The 25421-nt window shown below is 42.1% G+C and overlaps 1 protein-coding gene and 1 non-coding gene across 2 annotated transcripts in view; one reads left to right on the forward strand and one right to left on the reverse strand.

The window, feature by feature from the left end:
- DMRT1 (doublesex and mab-3 related transcription factor 1) overlaps positions 1-4861 on the reverse strand; it is a 102231-nt gene extending 97370 nt beyond the window's left edge. The window contains exons 1-2 of the mRNA XM_028525127.2: positions 4520-4861; positions 1119-1308 (exon numbers count right to left, since the gene is read on the reverse strand). Coding sequence (XP_028380928.1) covers positions 1119-1308; positions 4520-4861 — 532 coding nt within the window. The remainder of the gene's footprint in view (positions 1-1118; positions 1309-4519) is intronic.
- Positions 4862-19100: 14239 nt separating this feature from the next.
- Positions 19101-19232, forward strand: LOC114514559. The gene has a single exon (XR_003686079.1). It is a non-coding gene; the product is annotated as a small nucleolar RNA SNORA51 (small nucleolar RNA).
- Positions 19233-25421: the final 6189 nt, after the last annotated feature.

The following is a 25421-nucleotide window of genomic DNA, read 5'->3' on the forward strand; positions in this document are numbered from 1 at the left end:
TAAAAATATTAGCCATCCTACCTGGCTGGCGTAGCTCAGTGGATTGAGTGTGGGCTGCAAACCAAAGTGTCGTAGGTTCGATTCCCAGTCAGGGTACATGCCTGGGTTGCAGGCCACGGCCCCCAGCAACCGCACATTGATGTTTCTCTCTCTCTCTCTCTCTCTCTCTCTTTCTCCCTCCCTTCCCTCTCTAAAAATAAATAAATAAAATCTTTTTAAAAAATTAGCCTTCCTAATGTGTTGGTTAGTATCTCATTGTAATTTTGATTTGTTTTTCCCTAATAATCAGTGATGTTTAGCATCTTTTCACATACTTACTGACCATTTATTTATCTTCTTTGGATGGATTTTTACCATAATTAATTTATTCTTAAATAGCCCTATGTGGCTAGGGGTTTCCACACTAGACAGTGCACCCTGACGCCTGAAGTGATTTGGAGGCCCAGTGCAGTAAGCACAGTGAGCTCTGGAAACAGATGGACCAATTCAGATACTTTCTAGTTCTGTAGATTTAACCAGTCACTTAAACTTCCTACACCTCAGTTTTTATACATGTAAAATAGGACTAACACCTCCTACTTCTGAGAATGAAATGAAGTTAATTAACATGCATGTAACCCCTGGTACAGTTTCTGTACATGGGAGAGAGAATTTAAGCCAAAGGGACATGCCTTCCCTCACTCCCCAGTGCCCACTGAAACTTGACCCAAATGAATTGCAGTTATTTGCCAGAGAAATGGAAGTTTAGTTCTAGAAAACAAAGATCTTTAGCTCTCACCAAAATGACCCCAAAATGGAGGGGTGGATTGAGATGAAATCTGGAAAATCTCACTCCTCTGACATTCTGTGATTCTGACTCTGTCCAGATTCAGTCTTGGCTAATAACCAACGGAATAGTAAGGCTGTTGAACTTCCAATTCTAGAATAATGGCCGTCTCCTTTGTGAGGCGGCCAAAAACAGACCTTCAGAGAAAGAATCCTTTAAGAAAATCCTCTAAGCTCTGAATGTGATGTGTGGCCCAGGATGGTCCTAAGACTGTTTCTGTAGCCATGGCCCTTCTTCCCCCCCTCATGCCCAGCCAGCCCACGCTGTGAACCCGCCCTCCCCACCAGCTTACCTGACACTGTGGTGGTGGTGGGAGTGCTCACCGGCGGCGGTGGCTGCGAGGAGCTGCTGCTCTCAGTCATCAGGCACGGGTTGCTGCCACTGTTCTCTCTCTTGACAAGCAGCTCAGCTGCAGTGGGCAGTGGGATGGGGTGGCTGATCCCCAGTTCCTCCTCCTGGGCCTGCTGCCTTCTCAGGGCCACCTGGAAATGCAGGGCAGTGGGTCATCCTCCAGCACACTGTAAGCATCACTTGTGCAGCCTTGAGAAGGCCACTGAGGTCCCACCCACCCCAGACACAATTCATTAGTTCCAGCCTGAGGTCTGAGAATCTCTTTTCCAGGTAACTATGATGTGCAACCAAAGCTGAGAAATGGTTTAGAGCCAGTGTCTGGGACACAGTAGGCACTCAAAAAAATGCTCATTAAACAAATTAATATGTAAATTATAAGGAAATAAGGTTGGCTAGGGAAAATCAGGAAGCATGGTAGAGGAGTCCCACCTGAAAAGAAGTCAGCACAGATAAATTAGAAGGGCAGGAGAATGGAATCATTCACTCCTTCATTCCACAAATTTGTGAAAGGTCACTGTACTGGGAACAGCAACCAGCAAGACTGGATTGGATCCCAAGGTACTATTTTTTAAAAGGAGAAACAGGAGGACGCAAACCTGCAACTCAAAGCAGAATGTGGCGACCAGGACAGGAGAGGTACACACCAATCAATCTTACAGAAGAAATTCAGAGGCAGACATAGAGATAACTTCAAGTGTAAGAATCTGCCAGAGGTGGAACTGGAACAGGGCCTTGAATATTAGGTTGAATAGGACTTGCACAGGTAAGGATGAAGGGGCAGAACAAGGGAACAGGGTGGTTAGGAAAGGCTGCGGCCGCTTAGGACACACTGTGGAGCTATGTTCTCTGAGGTGGCGGGAGCGTGTGGAGAAGTAGTGGGGGGAAAGGGCTGGACGCTGGTTTTGAAGTCTCTGGAGAAGTCCAGGCAGGAATGGAGGAGATGGAAGGGACCTACTGTACCTAAGAAACTTCCCATGGTCCGTCTTCAACATATCTTCTTTTAAATAACATTGTTAAAGGTTGGAAAAAGAGGTGTAAAGAAAATAAATTGTAATTTTGTTGACTACATGTAACCAAAAACGAGAGACTTTTTGTTTAAACTGACTCTTGGTGATAATGAAATGAGAAGGTACCCGTACCTCAGAGTCCCAAACACAGGCCAAAAGCTGAAATCAAAATGGTAAACCAGAAGCAAAACTACAATTTATATATGGTTTTAGGGAAATTGTAGTCCCAATTTAGAAAGCTGATTAATTTGAAAGTCATTTTACTCCTTTTAAGAGTCTCCACCTTACAAAAAGAATCCTTAAATAATGAAGATAAAATAATTCAGTTTAAATCTTGGATTGTCTATTATTAACCAATAAGTTTAGAAACAAAATAGGAAGGATCTGATCAGACATAATTTTAAAATACCCACGAAGCTATTAAGCATGTCAATGCCTACCTATACCTTGATTTACACAAACCCCATACGTGCACAAAACACACAAAATGCTCCATAAACTAGAGATACTTTTACAAAGACCTTTCAAGGGTCCCTAGTAAATGTTGTTTAAACAGGGAAGGTGAGGCAATTATTAAAAAGACGATTCTTTTAGAGTTATAGCGAACATCAATTTCAAACGATTTTAGAAAGTCTAAAAAATGGCCATTACATGAATTTGAAAGGCTTCATCTAGCACAACACAAGCCTTCTGGTGTGGAAAACACTTAAGTGTCACATTATGAAAGTAATTCTGAGTTGTTTTTGTTTTTAACATAACAAATAGCCTTCTCCAAAGTTAGTGCCCCTACTAGTAAAGCTTATTCAAAATAAATGGCCTTACTTGAATATTTTTATTACATTTTGAGGAAAATTCCCCTCCCAAACATACTTTCTACACTACTTAAACCAACGATTAAATGTTCAGAATATTTTTCTAACTATAAATACAATTTAAATGTTCGTAACTTTTTTTAGTAAACTTATTGTGATATATTTTAATGCTACACTCGTTTATGATTTTCATCCACTATAGATTAAGCTAAAGAATCTATAAACCAAGAAAAACAACCTATATCTCCATGACTACATACACTATCTATGAAACCAAAATATATCTAGTTTAAAACACATTTTAAAAAAGGGATGCACGTAAAAATATAATCTTTAAGCATCTGTGCAATCCTGTTCAAGCTCTTATCGAAATCATTTTCAGTGGATATTTATACATTTCTACTTAAAAGTAGCTTCTTGAGTTGGTAAATGCTACGGTGGTAAATGCCTCTTGGGTTATCTTTTCATTTAAAATGACCTTAGAAGGATAAAACAAGTTTTAGCTGGAAAGAATGTATAATATTCTCTTCCAAAAATCTTTTTAGGATACCAACATTAACTATTTCCTTTTTCAAATTTCCGTTGTTAAATTACTGTCGTGCTTCTGCCGCTTTAGAGGGGGGGAAAAAGAAAAACACGAACACGCACACCTTCAAACCCCAGCATTTTTTCCACTGCGTATATTGGTAAAATAAATTTTAAAAAAACCTCTTAGGTGTGTTTTAAAAGTATACACAAAGCAATCTGTACTTGCGTAACTTTGAGCAAGTTTTAAAATGCTAATCAACTTCCCGCAGCGCTCAAAATGGCTGAGGCGCTCAGCCACGACCTACGCGGCGCGAACACGAAAAGTGCGCCAAGCGCGCAGCGACGGCCACGCCATGCTGGCGTCCGTTACAGCGACTTTTCTAGAAAGACCGCTGCCCAATACGTTATCTACATAACCAGCTGGATTTCGATTTCACCAAAACAGGTAGCCTAAGCTGGCACCCTTCGAGTTTCAGCACATCTCTCTCCGTAGAGCGGAGTCAGGGGTCCCTCGGAACCCCCAAAGGGGCGAACGGAGCAACTCCGCTAGAGAGGCGGGCGGAAATCCCAGGACCCAAGCCCAGCAGAGCGAAACCCCCAACTCACGCTGGAGGTTGAGTTCCTGGATCTCGGGGACTCCTGAGCGAACCCGGCAACTTTGCTATGAAAGTGGAATCAGAGATTCTGGGAATTTGGGGGACCTCCCGAAGGAGCAAACTCTGTAACTGTTTGCTACAGGGCTGGATCCAGAATCCCAGGGCCTGCGAAGCCCAGCGAACCCCATACCACCCTGCTCCGCCAGCGGGATCAGAGACGAGCCCCTCCGAGCGCGGTGTCGGCGCGTGGCTGGGAGCCCGGGGCGCGAGCGTGCGGCGGCTGCTCACAAGTAACGCTGCCTCCCCTTGCTCCCTAAACCCCGGCCCCGTGGTGCGGGTCAGGTCGGAGCAACTTTTCCAACAATGTTTAGGGTTTAACCCTGGTCCCGGGGCGCTCACCTGCGCGGCCATCACGCGCTGTCTTTCCGCGATAAGGTTGCACTTCTTGCACTGGCAGTCGCGCCACATGCAAAAGCGCTTGTGGCCCTTGAGTGGCGATGCGTAGCCGTGGTTTCTGCATCGAGCGCACTTGGGAAGCCGTGGGGACTTCTTGCTCCCCGCGCCCAGACCAGATGCCCCTGAGCCGCCACCGCCGCTGCCCCCGCCTCCGGAGCTCGAGGTTCCCAGTAGCTGCCCGCTCGCTTTGGCGAAGCCCCCGGCCTTTCCCTGCGGCGGTGCGCCGGGGGCGTGGGGGGCCTCCGCCGGTGCGGAGGGCTTGCTGAATGCATCATCGTTGGGCATGGTGCACCAAAGAGAAGTGCAAGCGCTCTTTGGTCGCCTCTTCGGTCTTCAGACCCCTGCAGAACCACCCAGTCGACGGCTAGTCTCCCGAGAAGGCCCGCAAGCGTGTACGCTGCAGCCGGAGGTGCAGCCGGAGTGACGTGGTCTGGACAGGCAATGCCCAGAGCAGTGGGGGGTTGTGCCCTTTTATATTTTCTTTTGGCGCGCGCGGCGCAGAACTTCTGGATACTTTTAAGAATGTTCCCGGGACTGCTTGGGCGGGAGAGGGCGCGGCCACGCCCACCATCCCCTGACTCGAACCGCAACGCTCCTGTTCTTGTAAGTTTGCACAAGCTGCATACACTGATGGCATTGCTGCAAGGCTGCTGCACGGAGGGAGCTGGGCTCCCCAAGTCAGGAACAAAGCTTTGTATCATATTAGCGCAAGTTGCTTGGAGGAGGTGCGGGCCACCCCCTGGGGTCTTGCTGCTCCTTTCCCCCAGTGAAGCCATTCCGCAAGTTCCATAGGGCAGACATTACCAAAAGCCAACTTGGAAAGTGGTTTCTTTCTCCCTTAAGAGAATTAACTATGAGGGCGAAGGCTTGCAGAAAAAAAGTCTTTGCACTTACACCGGTAAATAAGACTCTCAATGTGTAGGGCTCATGCCCTCCAAAAACTGGGCCTTTCCCTTCTCCAGTTCCCCTTTCCTGCACCTGTGTCCATTTGCTCACAAGATTTCTATCTGTTGGCTCTAGATAACTTTCGTATCTGTAGTTCCAGCCCTTGTTGCTTCTCACCCTAAGGTTCATATACCTTCTTCCTTTTGAGGCAGCTTCACTTAGGATCTGCAGGCATGAGAAACTCAGCCTTTAAAAAAAAACAAACTTCGGGGTGGGGCAACAAATGCAGACATTTATCAAAATTTATTCCATACCTAAGATTTTTACATTTTACTGTATGTATATAATTATACCTCCAAAAAACCCTGGATCATCTTGCGCCATTCGCCCCACCCTCCCCCTCCCCCCACCCATGTTTGTCTCTCTCTGTACTTGCACAGCAAATCCGTATGTAAGGCCAGCCCTCCTCATGTCTGAATCTCTGCAGTAGCTCCCAGCTGGTTCCTTTGTCTTCCAGTATATTCCATGCACACAGCAGCTGGCCCCTGTAGTGACCTGGTTTTGTTTTCCATGTAAAAACCCCAAGAGTTAAAGACCTAAAGCTACTGCTTAAAGGACTTAGAAAGATCTCCCTCTACATTTCTCAACCTCATATAGTTACCTACCAGCTTGGAGGAGTTCTTTGTTGGCCCTTATGTACCTCTTTGCTCAGGGCACTTCCATACCTTGCAGTGGCCATTGTCCAGCTAGGGGGTTGTCCTTACATCTTTCCCCCATGCTCCTTGCTTTTCCTGAGTGTTAGTGTTCGGGTTCCAAATTCTGGACTCCAACCCTAGGGGGCTAGGTCTACAAAGGAACACAGCCATCCCACCTTGGTTTTTCATCAAAACGGTTGTCCAGTGACCCTCTCTTTAGATGAGCGTTTTCAGCACTGAACTCTGAAATCCTCTATCTGGCCTTTCCCATTCTTATTCTGAGGCCCTTCTCACAGGCTCTTTCCCTCCCTGGATTTTCCCCATCAGTGTTCTCTGTCTGAAATTAGTTCCTAAAGAAGTTTCCAGCTTTACACAATACCTGGTATCCTACCCATCAAGCCAGTGAAGCTCCACTCCTGATAGAGGCCACGGTGCAATGGTTCATCTTATTCTGGAACCTGTTAAATGATAACCACTATTTTGTTCAGAAATATCTCTAAATCTTCCATTAAAACCAATGTGCCAATTGTTGTTATCCACAATTTACTTTTGTTTTTCCATATTTACATTTTAATACAGTAACTAGACCTAAGTCATTCCCAAGGCTCAGTCAGATTTAGAGAATGAAGTAGATGCTGGAAGCAGTGGCTGTCAAATCTCAATTCTAGGGGGACACATGTTTCTTATGAGCACCCAACCACTAGAATCTATGATGGAGGAATTTAAGTCTATAGAAAATTGGGGACTAGGAATCTATGTGACCAAGGTATTATAATATAAAATGTTATGATACAGTTGATAGTCCAATAAAGCTTTTATTCACAAACCACAGAGGAGGTACCAGACACAACATGGTCCAAAATGAAAGTAGGAGTGCCCCGAGGATGAACAGAGTTGTCCTGGATATTTGGACTAGTCTGGCCCTATTGTTTCCTCTCCTCTTTCCAAAAATCAAAGCCAGGAAGGATGATGATGCAAATCTGTGATTATTGAGGTACAAAGATGTCCAAGACAAACTGACAAGTGGGCAATGGGGGCAGGTTGGTTCTAAAACAATGCAGACTTACACAAAAACTTCTTAGATACGATACCAAAAGCCCAAGTGATAAAAGAAAAAACTGACATTGACTACATCAAAATTCCAAACCTTTATGCTTCTAAAGATACCATTGAGAAAGTGAAAAGATAAGGCACACACTGTGAGGAAAAAAAATATATATATATGATTTCCAAATATGTACTTTATATATAAAGTACACTCCCAGAGTTCTTTATACCCTAGATACAAGATCCTTTATTATATATATAAATATTTGTATATATGTGTATATATTAAACACATTAAAATATATTTATATTATAATATAAATATATTTAACATTAAATACAATATATTTATATAAATATATTGAAATATATTTATATTATATAAATATAGATTATAATAAAGGATCTTGTATCTAGTATATAAAGAACTCTGGGAGTATATAATACAATAATAATGCAACCCAAATGAAATATGAGCAAAATTTTGAATAAACATAACATCAAAGAAAGTATTTGGTCAATAAGCACATGGGAAGATGCTCAGTATTATTAGTCATTAGAGACATGCAAGTCAAAACAACAACATAGCACTTCACACTCACTGGGATGGCTATAATCAAAAACATAAACAGTAGCAAGTATTGGCTAGGATGTGGAGAAACTAGAATTCTCATACATTGTTTGTGGAAATGTAAAATGGCACAGCCATTTTAGAGACTTCATCATATGACCCAACAATTCCACTCCTAGATGTCTACCACAAAGAAATAACATCATGTTCACACAAACATTTGTACATGAATAACCATAGCAACATTGTTCATTTGAAACAATCCAAATGTCCATCAGCAGTTGAATGAAGAGGCCAAATGTGATTGGTATATACAGACAATGGAATATTATTCATCCATCACAAGGGGTAAAGAATTGATATGTGCAACAGCAAGAATGAATGTTCACTATATTATGCTAAGTAAAAGAAGCCAGATTCAAAATACCACATACTGTATGTTTTCATTTATATAAAATGTCCATAAAACAATTCTTAGTTACCAGGGGGTACTGTTGGGAATGCAGAATGAGTGCAAATGAGTACAAGGGATCTTCTTGGGGGTGATGCAGAGTCTAAAATAGGATTGTGGTAATGCTTACAGAACTCTGTACTGCAAATAAAATTATTTGTATGATGAAAACAAGGGAATTTAATGGTATATAAGTTATATCTCAACAAATCTATTTAAAATTTTGAATTAAGGACAAAAAAATCCCATGATGTACAGTATGTTTCCATTTGTGAAACAGGAACTAATGTGTATTTATATCTGCTTGAGTAGGTTTTTAATTTTCCCTGGTTTATAGGATTATGGATGATACTCTCCTTAAACTTTGTTTTTTGCCTTTTCAGAGCAGGTGCATGTTCTTGCTCCCTGCCTTCCGTCTCTTCCCCCTTGGACGTGTGGTAAGAACGGACTTATGTGTTGGGGCCTCGCCTGCACAGCCTCAGCCCTGTGATCCAGCCCCCGCATTGTTAGCATTAGAACTTGGAACTCATGCTCATTTTACAACAAATTATTACATGTTTTGCTGTCCATTTACCACGGCTGGGTGGTGCTTATGTCTTATTTTCTGATTTTGAAAACACTTCACAGGCATTACTTTCACCATCTGAAAAACCAATACATTATTTTATTGGTGAGGCAGTATAGCATAATTAAATACCTAGCTTTGAATACCAGCTGTGTGACCTTAGGCAAGTTTCTTAACCTCCCTGTGATGCAGTCTGCTCATCTGTAAAAGAGAGTAATAATAAATACCTACTACAAAGGCTTGTTAGGAAGACTAAATTAGTTAATACTCATGAAGCACTTCGAAAAGTATCTGGCACACAGTAATATGTCTGTTGTCATTATTATTTTCATAATGGAAAGAAAAAATAATAGGAAAAAAAGAGTGGTAAGGTTACATATACATATAACCTTACATATATCAGAATAACTTGTGGGGGTGGGAGCTCTATTAGAAAACACCAATGATAAACACCATCTGCCTTTCATTTTGTCCATGGAAAGCAGTTTTTGCCCCAAGTCTTGACACAACATATAACAGGAAAGTCTCCGGATACAGGGGTAGGCAAAAGTTGTGAGTATGCAAAACAGAGTTTATTCTTATATTAGTATTTATTTATTGCTGTATTATTTATTTGTATTATTTGTCTTATTGTTTCATATACTTGTGATTTATCTTTAAGGTATGATGGCTGGTAACTTAACCTACTTTTGCCCACCCCTGTGTATGATACCATATGAAGCAAATATTCAGCTCAGGTGTCAAGTGTAGAGCTGTGGGTCAGTGGGCCTGACCCCATGATCTGGTGAACAACTGTGTATGTGCAGTGCCCCAGTGTGTGACTGGTGTGAGGAACCTAGGGTGACGTGGGACTGGTAGGGCCTCGTGGGAGAGGGAAGGCTGAGCTGTGTCCTGTGAACCTCACGCAGGTTCGAGTAGGCACAAAGGGGAAAACAGGACATTCTAGGTCGTGGGAACAAGAGATAGAAGGCTGGGCACTGGGAGTGAGCCTGTGGGTTGGGGGAGAGGGCACAGACATGCCAGTGTAGAACAGAGGAGTCAAACTGGAGCCCAGCAGGAGATAAGGTTGGGGAGATAACACGGCACTTTGCCCGCCAGTGAGGAATTTGGCTTTCATCCTATAGGAGAATGATGGAGGCTTTTGTCCTTGAGGTGTTTAAGGAATGAAAGTGATGGGTCTGCCAATCACTGCATGATTTCAACAAGACACTTAATGTCTCTAAGTCTTCAGTCCTTATGAGGAGATGATGATATCATAGGACCAAAGATATTAGTAAGATGCCCAAAACCATGCCTGACACACAGAAAATGCTCCATCATTGTTGGTAGCCGATGCTAACTTCAGTTTGGATCGGAGCAGCGGGAGAGATTTGAAAGCAGGTAGTGCTGGACCTGGTTGCTCAGGAAGATGGTTATGTCTGAGGTTGCAGCAGTGGAACTTAATTACCAGCCATCTTCCTCTATGCATTCCCGTTCCCACTCATGGCCACAGAGATGGAATCCTGGGAAGTGTGGCATATAGGAACACAGACCTCACAGTCAGGCTGCCTGTGTTAGAGTCCCAGCTTTGCCACTTACCAACTATGCACCTGTTCAGCACATCATTTACCCTCTGGGCTTCCAATTGGAAATAACCTGAGAATTGTAGAGATGGAGTGACTGATGTATAAAGGGTGCAAGAGAATAAGCACCATCTAATTGTGATCTGTTGTTGCTTTAGAATTCTGTAGGAAGAATTTTGAAGCACATGTTGACCATGAGGGGACTAGGAGGCCAAGTTTTAGGATCTAGCCAGTTTGCTAGTTCCTCTCAAGTAAACTGTTCCCAAGAAGGTCAGTAATTAGGAGCACAGCCTGGAACCTGGAAATAAGTGACAGAACTTCTGAGTAGCAAACATCTCTCACAAAGCACATCATTCTCACACTATCTGAGCATCCGGAGCCAGTCTGAACCTCTTAGGAAGACAAAAGGACACCATAAGGTGGCACATCATAAGCAGCATAAAGGCAGATCAGCAAAGGTGACAGCTGATGGCAGGGAGGAAGCAGCACAGCCACAAACAGTGAAGTGGGTTTGTGTTATTCAAGACAGAGACCCCAGGAGCATTGCTGTTTTATAAGACTGTACAGTGATGCATTTTCACAAGTAATCCCGGTGAGTTGTCTACAAAAGATTAATTCATGTCCAGTCCCTTTCTCTCTGTTCAGTAAGAGTTAAATATTCTAAGATATTTCCCAATAAAAATTGTCAAAATGTTAAAGTTTTGACATTTAAAGGGGAAAGCATACATTATTTAGAAAAACCAATGAATATAATACAGGTTAAATGAAGTAATCTAGAGAAAATGCACTCATAATCTAGAGAAATTTTAAAAAGTATTTTAAAGATAATTATAGATCACTTTTCAGTATTAACTGCTCGTAGAAATTATCAGCAGCATACTGACCCTTTTCCATTAATTTAAAGAAAAAGAAATAGCTTACCATCACACATTTTTCTTATAGGATTAATTGCTTAAAATTTCAAGAAAAATCTGGTTTAAAATTTTTATTTTTACAAAGTTAAATTTGATGGAGAAAAAGTAACTACATAGCTTTACTGTTTGATATTTACGAGGTACAAACAAATGTCAAGTTGCTATTTTAGGTTCTAATGTACAAATGCATCATTTTAACTGACCATTTATAAATAAAAATAATTACTTAAAAGATTTGATAATCTACTTACTTAAGTACTGTCTAAACAATTAATTATCTGGTAAATTGAAGCTCTCTCAGGAGTTTTCTTGTGCCTTCTGCTATAAAGACTTAAAAGAACAGAGGAAACAGTGAAAACAAATCCTAAAATAAAATTTCATTTAAGTGTTTCAAATAAATCAGAAGTTAAAATGTATATCAACAAAGGTGCTCAGACACATCCCCCATTGGGTTCAGTAGCCACTCTCTTGCTGATATCTTGATTTGCTAACACAGTAAAAGCAAGACAAACAGATATATTAGCAGTGCTAATAACAATGTAAGTATGCCTGTATTTTTACCGTAGGCTGTTTATATGAGGTAGAGAGGTGGGACTGGTAAGATTAATATTTTGTGGCTCATTCAAAGTTTAAAAATTGAAACCTTTTGTAGACACATAAATATTGGCTATTATGTATTTTATTAAGTTTTTTTTTTCTGGCCAAAGGCGGCCTTGTCAATTTTCTACTTTACCAGAGAATAGAAGAAAACTACGCTTAGTTTTACAGATACATTATAAAAACAAAACTTCACTTAACTCCAAAAGAAAGAATGATGAGCTAAGAAGCCAAACAGTGAGGGTGACTGTGGTATCGATGCCAAGAATCAGACTAACTATACTCATTGTAATAATTAACACAGATTGTTTTAGAACCACCTGCAACTATAAAATGAGAAAAAATTATATTCATGCATACATTTCTATACTTCAGTTGATTATATGGTTATTGTCTGAGTTGGCTGCTGGGACTTGAGGGGGTCAAAAAAACACCCTTAACCAAATAGGACTTTGGAATATTATAAAGACTATTCCTGGCCCTTGAAAAACAAGATAAATGAACTATTTCATTATAGGGAACATCAGTTAGAGTTCAGTTCAAAAAAAAATCTCCAGTTAGTGCAGGACTCATTGCCAAATGAAAGGTGACATTATTTGCCAAGGAGTTTAGAAAATGAAAAACACTGAGGACTGGAGCAGAGAGGGGGTCTTCCTGGAAGAAGGAAGCTTTCAGAAAAGTAGTATTTGGATTAATGAACCAAGTAATGAAGGGGTGGTAAACTGATGCAAACTACAATTAGATCATCCAAGAGGGGACTGGGACAGTCTCATGATGGGGATTTACATGCATCATTGACTCTGTCCCTGAAATTTCCATCCCTGGGGTGTCCCTTTTCTCCACCCCTCATCTGTCCTTGCTGCTCTCCCCTGTCCCTAGTGGAAGCTTTAACAGGCTCAGGAGGAATACAGAGCTTTTCTTTGCTTCCAGGGAATTTTTACTGAGATAAGCCTGGGGAACTTTTAATTATTATTATGATTTACAAATATTACTAAAACGGGGAAAAGCTACAAGAAAATAATCACAGAGTGCCAAGAATCAACAGTATAGCTTGCAAAGTATAAACTCGTATTCTTCCTGGGGATCCCAAGGAGAAAGATCTTGGCTGGGGCTCTCCTGGCATGCAGTCAGATTTGCGCGCCGCCCCCCACCAGCCCTCCCCTCCCCCACCAGCCCTCCCCTCCCCCCCACCAGCCCCGCCCCTCCCCCACCAGCCCCGCCCCTCCTCCACTCCCAGGCAGGGGCCATCTTTACACAGGGGCCCCTGCCAGCCATTGGTTCTCTGCACGTGACTGGCGCCATCTTGCTCACACCCACTGATGGAGGTCCTGGGGCTGGCCAGGAGTCGTCTTCCCGCCCCTTTTCAGGCCAGATTTCCTTCCCGGAAGACCCGCCCCCTCTGCAGTGATAGACAGGTAAAGACTTCTTGCCTTCTGGGAGCTCACAGCGGCTTCCTCCTGGGAGTATGCCCAGTGGATTCTTATGTGCTGTGGGTGGCCCTAGCACAGTGGTGTTCGGGTGTAGGGTCATGGGGGTAGAGAGTGGGGTTGAAATGTTTACATCTGGTGAAGTAGCTGTTCCACATGGCACATAAATGTTGTATGCAGAATACTAAAAAAGATTGTTCCTCGTTTACTGAAATTGTGGGTGTTCTTTGGTAAATATGCTGACCCTACTTTTAAAGGGTTCTTGGAAACACCGTTTCCCCAAGGTCTCTTAGAAGTAGAAAAAAGACCCGTGGGCCAGAAGTGCTCCCGCTGCAGCCCTGGAAGCCAAACTCCAACCCGCCGCAGTTCATGTCGGGCTGCAGACTAAGAATGGGTTTTACATTTTTAAACATTTGAAAGAAAATCTAAGGTATTATTATTTTCACAAATGAAAATTGTATAAAATTCAAATGCTAGTGTTCATAAATAAAGACCAAAAGTTTTATTGGAATGCCTATCCCTTGATGTTCATAGCTAGCTGCTTTGGAGATGCAAAGGCAGAGTTCAGGAGTTGTGAGAGAGGCTATCTGTCCCACAAAGCCTAACCTGTTTGCTACCTGGCCCTTTAAAAATTGTGAGAACCCCTGCTGCACACTTCCATTTTTTGAGGCTCCTAGCATGATTAAAAAAAAAGATACGTCAAAATGGGGTAATGCATTTGGAGGTACGCCCAAAGGCTGGGTCTAAAATGGTCATGCCTTTGCCCCTCAGCCTCCCCACCAACCTCCAGGCCCAGCTGCCTGGTGGGTTAGTGGATGAACATGACATAGGCCAGGTCTGGCAGAGCTAAGGTTTGCCAAGGCAGACAGCCGTGTAAACGAAGTGTTCAGCTAGAAGTATATTAAGGAAGAGAATGGAGAGTTATGAGCAGCACCCAGTCTTAGGAGACAGGCAGGAAGACAAGAAAGAGCGTATATAATACTTCAGCCAAGTAGGAAGATAAAGGTTTGGATGCGTGCAAGTGTATGATGTATTCCCGAAATTTAAAAAAAGTTAAGTTTGGCTACACCTGAGAGGCAGGGGACAGCAGGTGGGTGGGGTAGAGAAAATACTAAAGATAATAGCGATACTTAACAGAGGTCAAGTAAAGCATTCTCTATGCCTACCACTGTTGTAAGTGCTTTCTGTATTACTTTATCTAATTATCACAACAGCCCTGTCATTATCTCACTTTGTAGATGGGAATTCTGTGGTACAAAGAGGTCTATTGTGTTCCCTATCTAAAAAAGGGAGGACAGTAGGAGGTGGACCCAGACTCACACTATTAACCTCATTCTAGAAAGGTCAGGTTGCTCATCTCTCCTCCTTAGAGAGTGGCAGTGGGGACAAGTGCATAGTGGGAGTGGAGAAGTGAGATATTCCTGGGGTCCTGGGACTAGCTCAGACAATTGTGTGAATGGGGGTAGCAACTTAATTAGGGTGATCTATATACACTGAGCTCTCTTAGAGCAACAGCAAACAAAACGAAGGGAGAGGTAATCAGTTAAGTGTGATACAGACTGTAGATGCTCTAGAAAAGCAGAGAGGAAAGAAGATGATTATTTCTTCTAAGGGAGTGGTGGCCGGTGTCAGAGGAGCTGGCCTTTCAGCTGGTCTTTTGGACACTCAGAAACAAAGGGGTGTTTCCGAGAGAGTCTTTGCCATCATTCTGTTTTGTCCTGTCCAGCACCTGTTAGACTCTGGCGGCTCATTAATGTTTGCTGAATGAATGTGTACATTTTAAAATATACATTTACTTTTGAATAACTAATAGAGTCACATCGTTCAAAAATTAAAACTTTCAAAAATCTGAAAGATGACATTTTTTTCTCACCACTGTTCCCTTTCACCCAGCTCACCTCCACAGAGGCAACGAGGTTTTACATTTTTTGAGATTTATTGCCGTGACCACCACTTTTTAGACTGGCTGGGAGTCACCCCCTACCATGGATGTGAAAACCCTCCCTCAGAGCCTGACAGCTCCAGAGGCGGCCTGGTGCAGTGAAAGACTGGCTTTGGGGCCAGACAAACTTGAATTCCTATCCTTGTTCTGTATTCCCTTGAAAAATTACTGAATTCCTCTTTAGGTTTTACATCTAAATTGGGGGTAGTGATTCTCTAGGGATATGAAGATTAAATGAAATGAGATAATGAATATAAATAGCCTGACTAGGTGTGTGGTACCGAGGAGGGAATTGATTCTCACCTTCGTTTCATTGTGTTGCTGTGCGGTGCCCCTTGGAATTCTCTTCCTCATTCTTCCCTCAACCCTTTTATTCCATCTAGTGTGACAAGAACCACATAATGACCTGCAGGGCTACAACATGAACCTTAAAAACATTATGCAAAGTAAAAGAAGCCAATCATAGAAGACCACATTGTGTATGACTCCATTTATACAATACATGTAGGAAAGGTAACTCTATGTAGGTTCATGGTTTCCAAGGGCTGGGACATGGGAGGGTGGGTATGAGGAGTGACTGTTAATGGATACAGGGTTTTCTTGCAGGGGAGGGGGAAGCAGGTGGTGAAAATGTTTTAGAATTGAGGTGGTTGATTTGGCATACTCTCAATGTGCCAAAAACCATTGGACTGCACACTTGAAATGGGCAAATTTTATGACATGTGAATTATATCTCAATAAAATTGTTATTTAAAAAATGCCCTGGCAGGAAGGTGAGGTAGAGGAGGAAGAGATAGAAGGACCTACAAGTAGCGAAGAAAAAGGGCTGCACTCGGCTGCACTCGGCTGCACTCGGCTTGCAGGTCTAATACAGGAATGAGCAACAAAGGGCCTACACTTTAGTCCTGGCTCAGCCTCCAGCTGGCTGTTTAACCTTGGAAAATCCCCTCACCCCTCTGTGCTTTGCTACCTCATTAAGAAATAAAATAAAATGAAATTTAAAAAAGGAGGTAGAACTTGATGACCTAGGGTCTCTTTCTCATCTAAACGTCTACAGTTTGCCTCCTGCCCCAGCTGGGGGAGGAGAGGTGAGGGGAAGCCAGAAGATCCTGGCTGGGGCTCTGCCCTCCTCTCTGCCCTGCTCTGCACCCTGCCCTCCCCTTGAACCCGAAGCCTTTGTTCAGCTTCCCCCAACCCTGAAAGTGCATGCATGCACGGGAGAGAGTACGTGGGTTGGGTCGGGTCAGGGTCACAGAAGGCGCAGTCAGGAGCCACACTTGCAGATCTTATTCCATTTTCTAGGAGAGATTACAGACCTTGGGAAGGAAGCAACTTGGGAAAATAAATGTAGATTCAAGGTAAATTCTCCAGCCAGAGAGGTGGTTTTCCACCTACTCATAAGGATAACTCTGCCATCATTAAAGTGCATTAGTATCCTTTAATATATAATAGTGAGCTGCATTTAAGCATGTGCATTGTAATTTTTTTATTGTGCTAAAGGATGCATAAAGTGTACCATTTTGACCATTTTAAGTGTACACTTCAGAGGCATTAAGTATATTCACACTGTTGTACAACCATTACCACCATCCATCTCTATTTTAAAATTTTTCAGTTGAAGTGTAACAAACATAAGTGAAAAAATCCTGTGCTTTGCTCCATGAACTTTTACATTTCCATATACCAGCCACTTTGATCAAAAAATAGACCACTTACAGCACTCTAGAAGGCTCTCTCAGCCCCCTCCCAGCAATTACATTTGAATGTTTTTTCCTTCTAAATTTAACTCTTTGATTGAAAAAAAAAAAAAACACCAGCTGGTTCACAAACAACCTAGATGGTTTTGCAAATTGCATAGTCAATATCTTAATGTTTCATTCCCAAAGTTCAAGTGCCAGAGTACTTGGCAGGAAGGCGCTGAGCTAGCATAGTGCACACACTGTTCTATGGAAGGTCTGCTCTCCTCTGGCCAGCTGGAGCCTCCTTTTGCACACCTCAGGGCCAGTGCATGGACTGAAAAATTCTTGTTGGAATGCACTCTAAATTCTCACTGCAGATGGGACAAAGGGGACCACCTTTCTGGTGAACAGTATCTGCAAGGATATTTTCTACTTGCTGCCAGGTAATTTGTTGGGTAAGGCATCCGAATCTATGCCCCATCAATGAGGTCAAAATGTCAGCTGGTTCTGTAGCTGGATTAACAATGATATAGCCTAGCCCATTTTACCATTCTGTAGCAGAAGCTAAAAGTTAAACAAGGTTAGCATCAGCCCATTTTTTTAGGCTTTAAATATAAATTAAACTTAATTTTTATTGGGACATATAATATTAGTTGCAAGTGTATAACAGTGATTAGATATGTGTGTATATTGTGAAATAATTACCACAATAGGTCTAGTTAACACCCATCACCGCACATAACTACACTTTTTTTTCTGGTGATGAGAATTTTAAGGTCTACTCTGTTAGCAACTTTCAAATATGCAATATTGTTAACTATAGTCATCATGCTGTACATTACATAACCAGGACATATTTATTTTATAACTGGAAGTTTATACCTTTTGACTACTTCTACCCATTTTTTTTCAATATTTAAATCTGGACTCTTTGCATGTAGGAAAAAAAGCAGAGTTCAGTATAATTCATCAGATTAAGAAAGCAGCCAGTAGGAAACTAGGGAAAATAAATAAAGGAGTTTGAAAAGGAAAAGTTGGAAAAAGATCATATCAATCCCAAAGAGAGGAAAAGATTACACATTTTTATGCAGGAAATCCAGAAGAAGACAAAAACAAACCAACCCTGCTGATCATCCACATTCTTACCTGCAAAGTTGGCTCCCTGCATTTCTCACCTTCAGCGGAAGCCCTGTGAAAGCCCACATGTTTTATTCACCACTGTCTCTCCTGAGCTCAGCACAAGTAAGGACCTGGCATGTGGCAGTCAAGAACCAGGAAGCATATGAGGGAAATCATATGATATTTGTATTTCTCTGACTAGTTCACTGAGCATAATACCCGCTAGGTCCATCCATGCTGTTCACAAAAACATTCATTCTTTTTTATGGCTGAGTAACATTCTGTTGTATATATATGTACCATAGCTTTTTAATCCTCTGGATACATGGAATCTAAAGAAAAAAATAAAATTGAAACAGACTCATAGACACAGAGAGCTGACTGGTGGTTGCCAGAGGGGTGGGGGTTTGGAGGACTGGGTGAAAGAGGTGAAGGGGTGAAGAAGTACTAATTGGTAGTTACACCTCATTCACGGGGATGTGAAGGGATGCATAGGGACTATAGTCAATAATACTGTGATAACTACGTATGGTGCCAGTTGAGTACTAGACATATGGAGAGGATCACTATGTAAAGTATATGATCGTTTAACCACTAAACTATACACCTGAAACAAATACAAAATTAAATTGCAAGTAAACTTGAAAAAAAAATTTAAAATGAGCAGGGACACAAATATGGACATATCAGCTAGAAAGGCCCATTTCCAACTGGAAACAATGGCCAAGGCAGGGAGAGGGGGAGGCAAGGAGGAAGAGTCACCAGGGAAACAGTCACCTACTCAGAGTGATATGTGCTAGTGCTAGTGCTTCCCAGGGTGGGCTCAGGGGAAAAGAAGGAAATACACCTACGGGGAATTTTTTTTCTTTTTAAGCAATGGAACACAAGAGGAAAAATGTGTAACTATGTGAAGTAATGAGTGTTAACTAGACCTATTGTGGTGATCATTTCACAATATAAACAAATTTTGACTCATTATGTTGTACACCTGAAACTACAATATAACATAACTGGTATAATCTAATTCATATATGCCAATTATATGTTGATTTTTTTAAAATATCAAGGGAGGCCTCCTGGTGCTTACCACAGGCTGTGCTCTTATACTGCCTGTGCAGAAAGAGGAGGCAGAGTAAACCCACCCCATATACACCTCAGCCCAGGCCCTTTGCCTGGTCTGCATTGTGAATGGGGAGACATGGAGAAGAAGAAGAAAAAAAGAAAAAACTATCAAGGGAAGTAAACACTTAGAAGGAAGGAGGTAGACTTGCCCAGGGAATATGAGGGAAAAGCCTTTTCTTTAAATCAACAGCACTAGTGATTGTGAAGTATATAGCTCACTGTGACTTTAATTTGCATTCCTCTAAGGACTAATCCTGTTGAGTATCTTTTCATGTGTTTCTTAATGATGCTTTCATCATCTTTGGAAAAATACCTATTGAACTAATTTGCTCATTGTTAATAGGGTTGTCTTTTTATTCATGAGTTTTAAGAGTTCTTACTCTGGGTACATGTCCTTTATCAAACATGTGATATGCAAATGTTCCCATCCAGTCTTTGAGTTCTTTTCATTTTCATAATAGTGTCTTTGGAAGCATAAAAATTTTGAATTTCAGTCAAATAGAAATTATCAGTTGTTTTTCTGTTGTGGATTTGCTTTTAGAGTGTTTGCTTTAAGAGTGTTATGGCTAAGGACGCCTCACCTAGCCCGAGGGAAGACGTGCTTCATACAGTTGGAGAAGGGAGGCTAGTTGTTCGCTGTAGTAGGCATGATTTTATGTATCGATGGGACATTTAGAACTAGCTTTTTGAATGCTTTTTGAGGTATTTGAGTACATATTTGATGAGAAATCATTTAAATTTGGTTATCAATTTGTAATGACGATAATAGCAGCTAAGATTCATTGAACATTCGGTGTTAGGCACATGGCTGAATTCTTTAAGTGAACAAATCTCATTTAATCCTCACACCACAGCTGTGAAGTAAGCACTGTTACTATCATTGCTTAAAAGATGGGGAAACTGAGGCACAGAGTGGTAAAGTAAGGATTGTAACTGAGGTAATCTGAATTGGAAGCCCATTCTCAATCACTCCTTGGTGGGCGACACCTAAGCACCTGTCCAGAATTCCAGTGAGCCTTGTCTGACTGTGCAAGTACAAGCCTCCTGATTCTCAGTTTCTTGCTGGGAACTGGCTGTGGGATCAACAAGTCTTCAGTGATTTTTAGGAGCATAGAAAAGGTGCACCTGTACAAAATTTTCTTCACTGCTCTCTATGGCCTGTAATGCTTGCCTTGCAGAGTCATTTGTTTTAGGGTAACCAATTTAGGGTAAACCAATTTAGGGTAAAACACATCCGCAACGTGCTTGGTGATCTTGATCTCAGCATAACGTTTCTCTGAGTATGCACCTTATCTTTCTAAATGGTTATAAGCTCCAAGATGACTGAGATCATGTTTTATTTTTGCATGTGTTTTCAATTCTGGGCATTTGGATTCATGGTCTGTGGGACTTTTCTCTGTGGGAAAGGCAACCTGCCAGACACCCCCAAGGGTGTTAATAGTCCAGAACCACCTCTTGATATTAATATCTGTGCAGAGGTTCCCAGCCCTCACAGGGAAAGAATTCCAACTCCAAACCTCTGCGAGGACAGTTTGTGGTTACGAATTCTCCTGGAAGGTATTTTCCTCACACCCACTCCCTGCACCCAAAACCAAGGCCCAGGCAGACAAGCTTCCCTATCATCTTGGTCAAGGGGTGTGATTTTTCTGATCCACACTTCCTTTCAGATATATCCTTTTTTAAAAGATTTTGTTAATTAATTTTTAGAGAGTGGGGAAGGGAGAGCAAAGGAGAGGGAGAGAAACATTGATGTGAGAGAGAAACATTGATCAGTTGCCTCTCATACACACCCCAACCGGGACTAAACCCACAACCCAGGCATGTGCCCTGATCAGGGATTGAAATGGCTACCTTTCAGTTTGCAGGGTGACGCCCAACCAACTAAGCCACACCGGTCAGGGCTCAGGTATATCCTTTGAAAAACCCCAGCTTTGTGTTGGGGTTGGGGCATCAATTACAACTTAGTTTTCAGGGACAACCAAAATTCTTGTGTCCTGGCCCTGTGAGGGTTTTAAAAAACCAAGCCCCTGGGTTACTAAGATAGGAGCAGCCCCCACCACGGTACCCAAGAATCCATCCTCTTACCCTTAGTTTTTTAACTTCTTGGGTTTTTTGGGTTTTTTTGTTTGTTTGTTTGTTTTACCTCTGGGGAAATGTCCATACTACCTGTTAAATCTATAGATTCAATGCAATTCCTTTCCAAACACCAATGGTATATTGCACAGAATTAGAACAAATACTCCTAAAATTTATATGGAACCACAAAAGATCCCAAATAGCCAAAGCAACCTTGAGAAAGAAGAACAAAATTGGAGGGATTGTGCTACCTGATATCAAACTATACCAGGTCCTAGTAATCAGCACAGCATAGCACTGGCATGAAAACAGACACATAGACCCATGGGACAGACGAGAGAGCTCAGAAGCAAACCCATACTTACATGGTCAAGTAGTCTATAACAAAGGAGGCAAGAACATACAGTAGGGTAAAGACAGCCTCTTTGAAAAATGGTGCTGGGAGAACTGGACAGATACATGCCCCCAAAATAAACTAGACCCCTTTCTAGCTCCCTTAATTTTTGTCAGCTATGAATTTAAAGGATATTTATAATATTTTTTCAGAATGTTAAGTCTGCTGTTGTGGGAAGTTGCTCAAAGTATCTGTCTTGCCATTTATTCTTGGAAATGGAAGTCAGTTGAGAACCATATCTTAATTAGCTTTTGCATTTTCCTCAATACCTAACACAGTGTTATTACTCAGAAGATAGATGCTTAATCATAAATAACAGTTTTATGAATGTGCTGTTCACAAGGGAAAACATATTAGCACATGAAAATGGGTCTGTGTATCATATTTTAATCTCAGATGAATGCCCAATTCACTCTCCAAAGGGAAACAGTGCCTGATAGGGAGTTGTCATGGGGAACAGGAAAGCAGTGGACAAGCACCAGGGTTCAAGAGCAAGGGGGGTGCTCAGGAAAGCCATGCCCAGGGCAGTTTCCCCAGGGAGAGTGGGGGCTATCAGAAGGCAAGCCACTGAAGTTCAAGAAAGGAGCTTATGTCAACCCTGCCCCAACCTTTGCGATTTATTATGTGGAGGGCAGCTTGTTGAGTATTACTTTGCTGCTAATGCAGTCTCTAAAGGTTTGATGGGAAGATTTAGAAATCTGTGGAAAGAAGTTAAGCTCCCTTTCTTCTTTTTTTTTTTTAAAGAAAAAAAGAGTCCTTTGGGGAAAATTAGTAAGAGGAAACAAACCTCAGCCATTCTCTCCAAATTTTGGAGATGTGTCTTGGTGGGGACAGCCATGTTCATTCACTTTTAGGAAGCTACATTTGTGGAACTGAGTGCTGGCCCTGTGCAGGGCACAAGGGCTACAGGCGTGAACAGGGTCGGTAAGGAACCGGCTCTCTGGAGCTTCCACTGTGCAAATAATCGTGGGAACCAATGTATGTGCACAGATTGTGTGGGGTGTTACAAATGAAAGTCCACTAAAGGGTGTGGTGACAGATTATGACTGGGGCTCTTATGGCTGGAGGATCAAGGGATTCTCTGAAAGATGACTCAGGTAGTCAGGCCAAGAGGGTGCAGAGAGCAGCAGCCACAGGGAACAGCATGAGTGCAGCTGCTCGCTAGCAATACACCGGCCTGCAGAAACCACCGGCGCTTGTTTCATTATAATAAGACCTGACACTTGGTGGCACTTTGTGGCTGAGTGTTTTCCTGAAGGGGGGCAGGCTGCATCATTATTCCAACTTTCAAGATGAGGGAACCTAGGCTCTAAGTTGTCACGGTACCTGCCCTGTCAAAGAATTCAAAAGGGATGGAGCTGGGGGCTGTGCTCTGGTTATTCAAGTAGCTCATGTTTAAATGGAACTTTGCAAGTTCCCTAGAAAACAGTGGGTTTATTTCAGGCAGCAGTCTGGCTGCACATTTGATACTCAACAAAAATAACTAATAGTTTCTTGAAATAAGTGACATTTTGAATAGGACAGGGGCTCAGAAGGAAGAGGTACTGGCTACAGATGTAACTGTAAGGCATCATCATAAGTATAACCTGTTTCATCAGGGCTGCGATCAGGTTCCTCTGGCAGCACGGGCTGAGGTGCCGCTGTGGAGTGTGGAGGTGCGGCTGTCAGAAATTGAGAAATGTGATGTTAGTGTGACAGCTATTGACAACGGAATAAATTTCTATGGAAATTCCTTTTAATACTGAGTTACTACAACTTAATGGACACAGTTTTTTTAAAGATTGGCTAAGTCAAAGAATACGAATCCCTCTCATCACTCATAAAATTAAAGATGGAACAGCAAAAAGGCTTGAAACCAACCAAATCAATAAAAAAAAAAAAACCCCACTGTGTTGGGGCTTTCCTTGTGTTGCTAGAGATGCATCAGTGTGTTCTACAAAAGGGCCTAGAGTGGCGCTCCTACCCTTTTCTGTTCATTGTCACCCCCTAAGGAGAGTATTTTCATTGAATAAATGTAAACCAATTTATTAAGCTAAATAAAGTTAAATTATATAATATAAAATGTATAATATATAACTTAATTTAATTTCTCCTATTAGGGAAAAATCTATTCCTATTATTCAGGAATAGATTTTTGTCAGATAGGGTTTGAGTTTGGAGGACTACAAACTCCAAACTCACATCTAGGATTTTTTTGTCACCCAAGAACCATTTTTCACCTTTCCTCTTGCTGAAAATTCGTGGGCTAAAGGAGAAGCAGAAACAGAACACATGAACACACATACACACACACACACACACACACACACATCACAGAGCTACATCACCTATGGTCTTAAAGGACCTCGCTCAATCGAAATGAAACCCAAATGGTTATTGTGCTGGTTAATTTTATGTGCCAGCTTGGCTAAGCTAAGGTGTCCAGTTGTTTGATCATAGTCTAGATATTGCTGAGGAAGTATTTTGTAAATGTAATTAATATTTCCAATCAGTTGACTTTAAGTAGATTATCCTTCTTAATGCGTGTGGAGCCCACCCAATCAGTTGAGTGACGTAAGAGCAAACACAGGTTTCCCTAAGAAGGGATTCTGCTTAAAAGCTATAACAGAAGTCCTGTGAAGTGCCCAGTCTGTGGAGATTTCAGATTCACCAACCCCCACACTTACATTAGCCACTTCCTTAAAATAAATCTATTTCTCTCCCTCCCTCTTTCTCTCTGTCTCTGTCTCTCTCTTCCTCTCAATCCCTCAGCAATATATTTGTCCAAAATCATCTTCATATAAAAGGAGGAAAATAGAGTGATAGTCATTTGCTATCATTTGACCCTCACAATAATGCTGTGGGGTAAGTATAATCACTGTGAATAAGGAAACTGAGACACAGAAAGTTTAAGTAAGATTTGCCCAAGGTTACATAACTCTGAATTGATAGAATGGAGATTTGAACCCAGGACTTCCTGGCTTCAGAGCTCCCTGCTTTCCAGACAGCACTTACTTTCCCTCCTTGGACCTTTCCGTAGCTCACTGATCACAAAGTACATGGTTTCAGGTGAACTCACAAGCCACTGAATACACGCAGTGCTTCCCTGATACAGCCCATAGTCCTAATGACTACAGACCCTTGGCCAATGCTGCAAGAAGTGATATGCTTGCATTATTCATCTAACCCTCACAACACCCTTATGAAGCATGTATGGTTACTCTTCACCTTTTATAAAGTAGGAGGTTATTTAAATACATTCTGAGAAGATAAGTGCTCCCAGCTGTTAAGCAGCAGAGAAATGGCTCCCACATTTATCTGTCCCCTCCGGTGCTCAGCTGTAACCACTGCAATAGAAAGCCTTCTCTGACGTTGTCCTTAGGACCACGTCATCTCCCTCTCCCCTTCTCTTCCCCTTCTGGTTTCTTCTCCCTTGTTCCCATTCCTCACTACGAAACTTATTTGCTTTGGGCCAGGATGGGAAGCAATCTGATAAACAGTTGTTATTATTGGCTTGGAATTCCTAGCATCTGCCTTTCAACAAAGAATACCTGGGGACCCCAAACCATCAACCACAAGACCGAATAGAGATTCCACAGGTGGGATGAATTTTAGTAGGTGACTTAGGGCACTGACCAAGAAGTGGGTGGCACTCTCAGGTGGAAAATGCAGGAGAATCGAGTAAAGGGACAATTTACAGAGGTGTGAGGAGGGCTCAGAAACCAACATGGGATGCTGTAGCCCCCATGTTGAGTGGGAGCCACTACCACCCTAGCCCTGAAAGAGCAAGGGAGGAATGATCATGATGGTGGGAACCCCA

The sequence above is a fragment of the Phyllostomus discolor genome, chromosome 3, assembly GCF_004126475.2.
Source record: "Phyllostomus discolor isolate MPI-MPIP mPhyDis1 chromosome 3, mPhyDis1.pri.v3, whole genome shotgun sequence".
NCBI classification, from domain to species: domain Eukaryota; kingdom Metazoa; phylum Chordata; class Mammalia; order Chiroptera; family Phyllostomidae; genus Phyllostomus; species Phyllostomus discolor.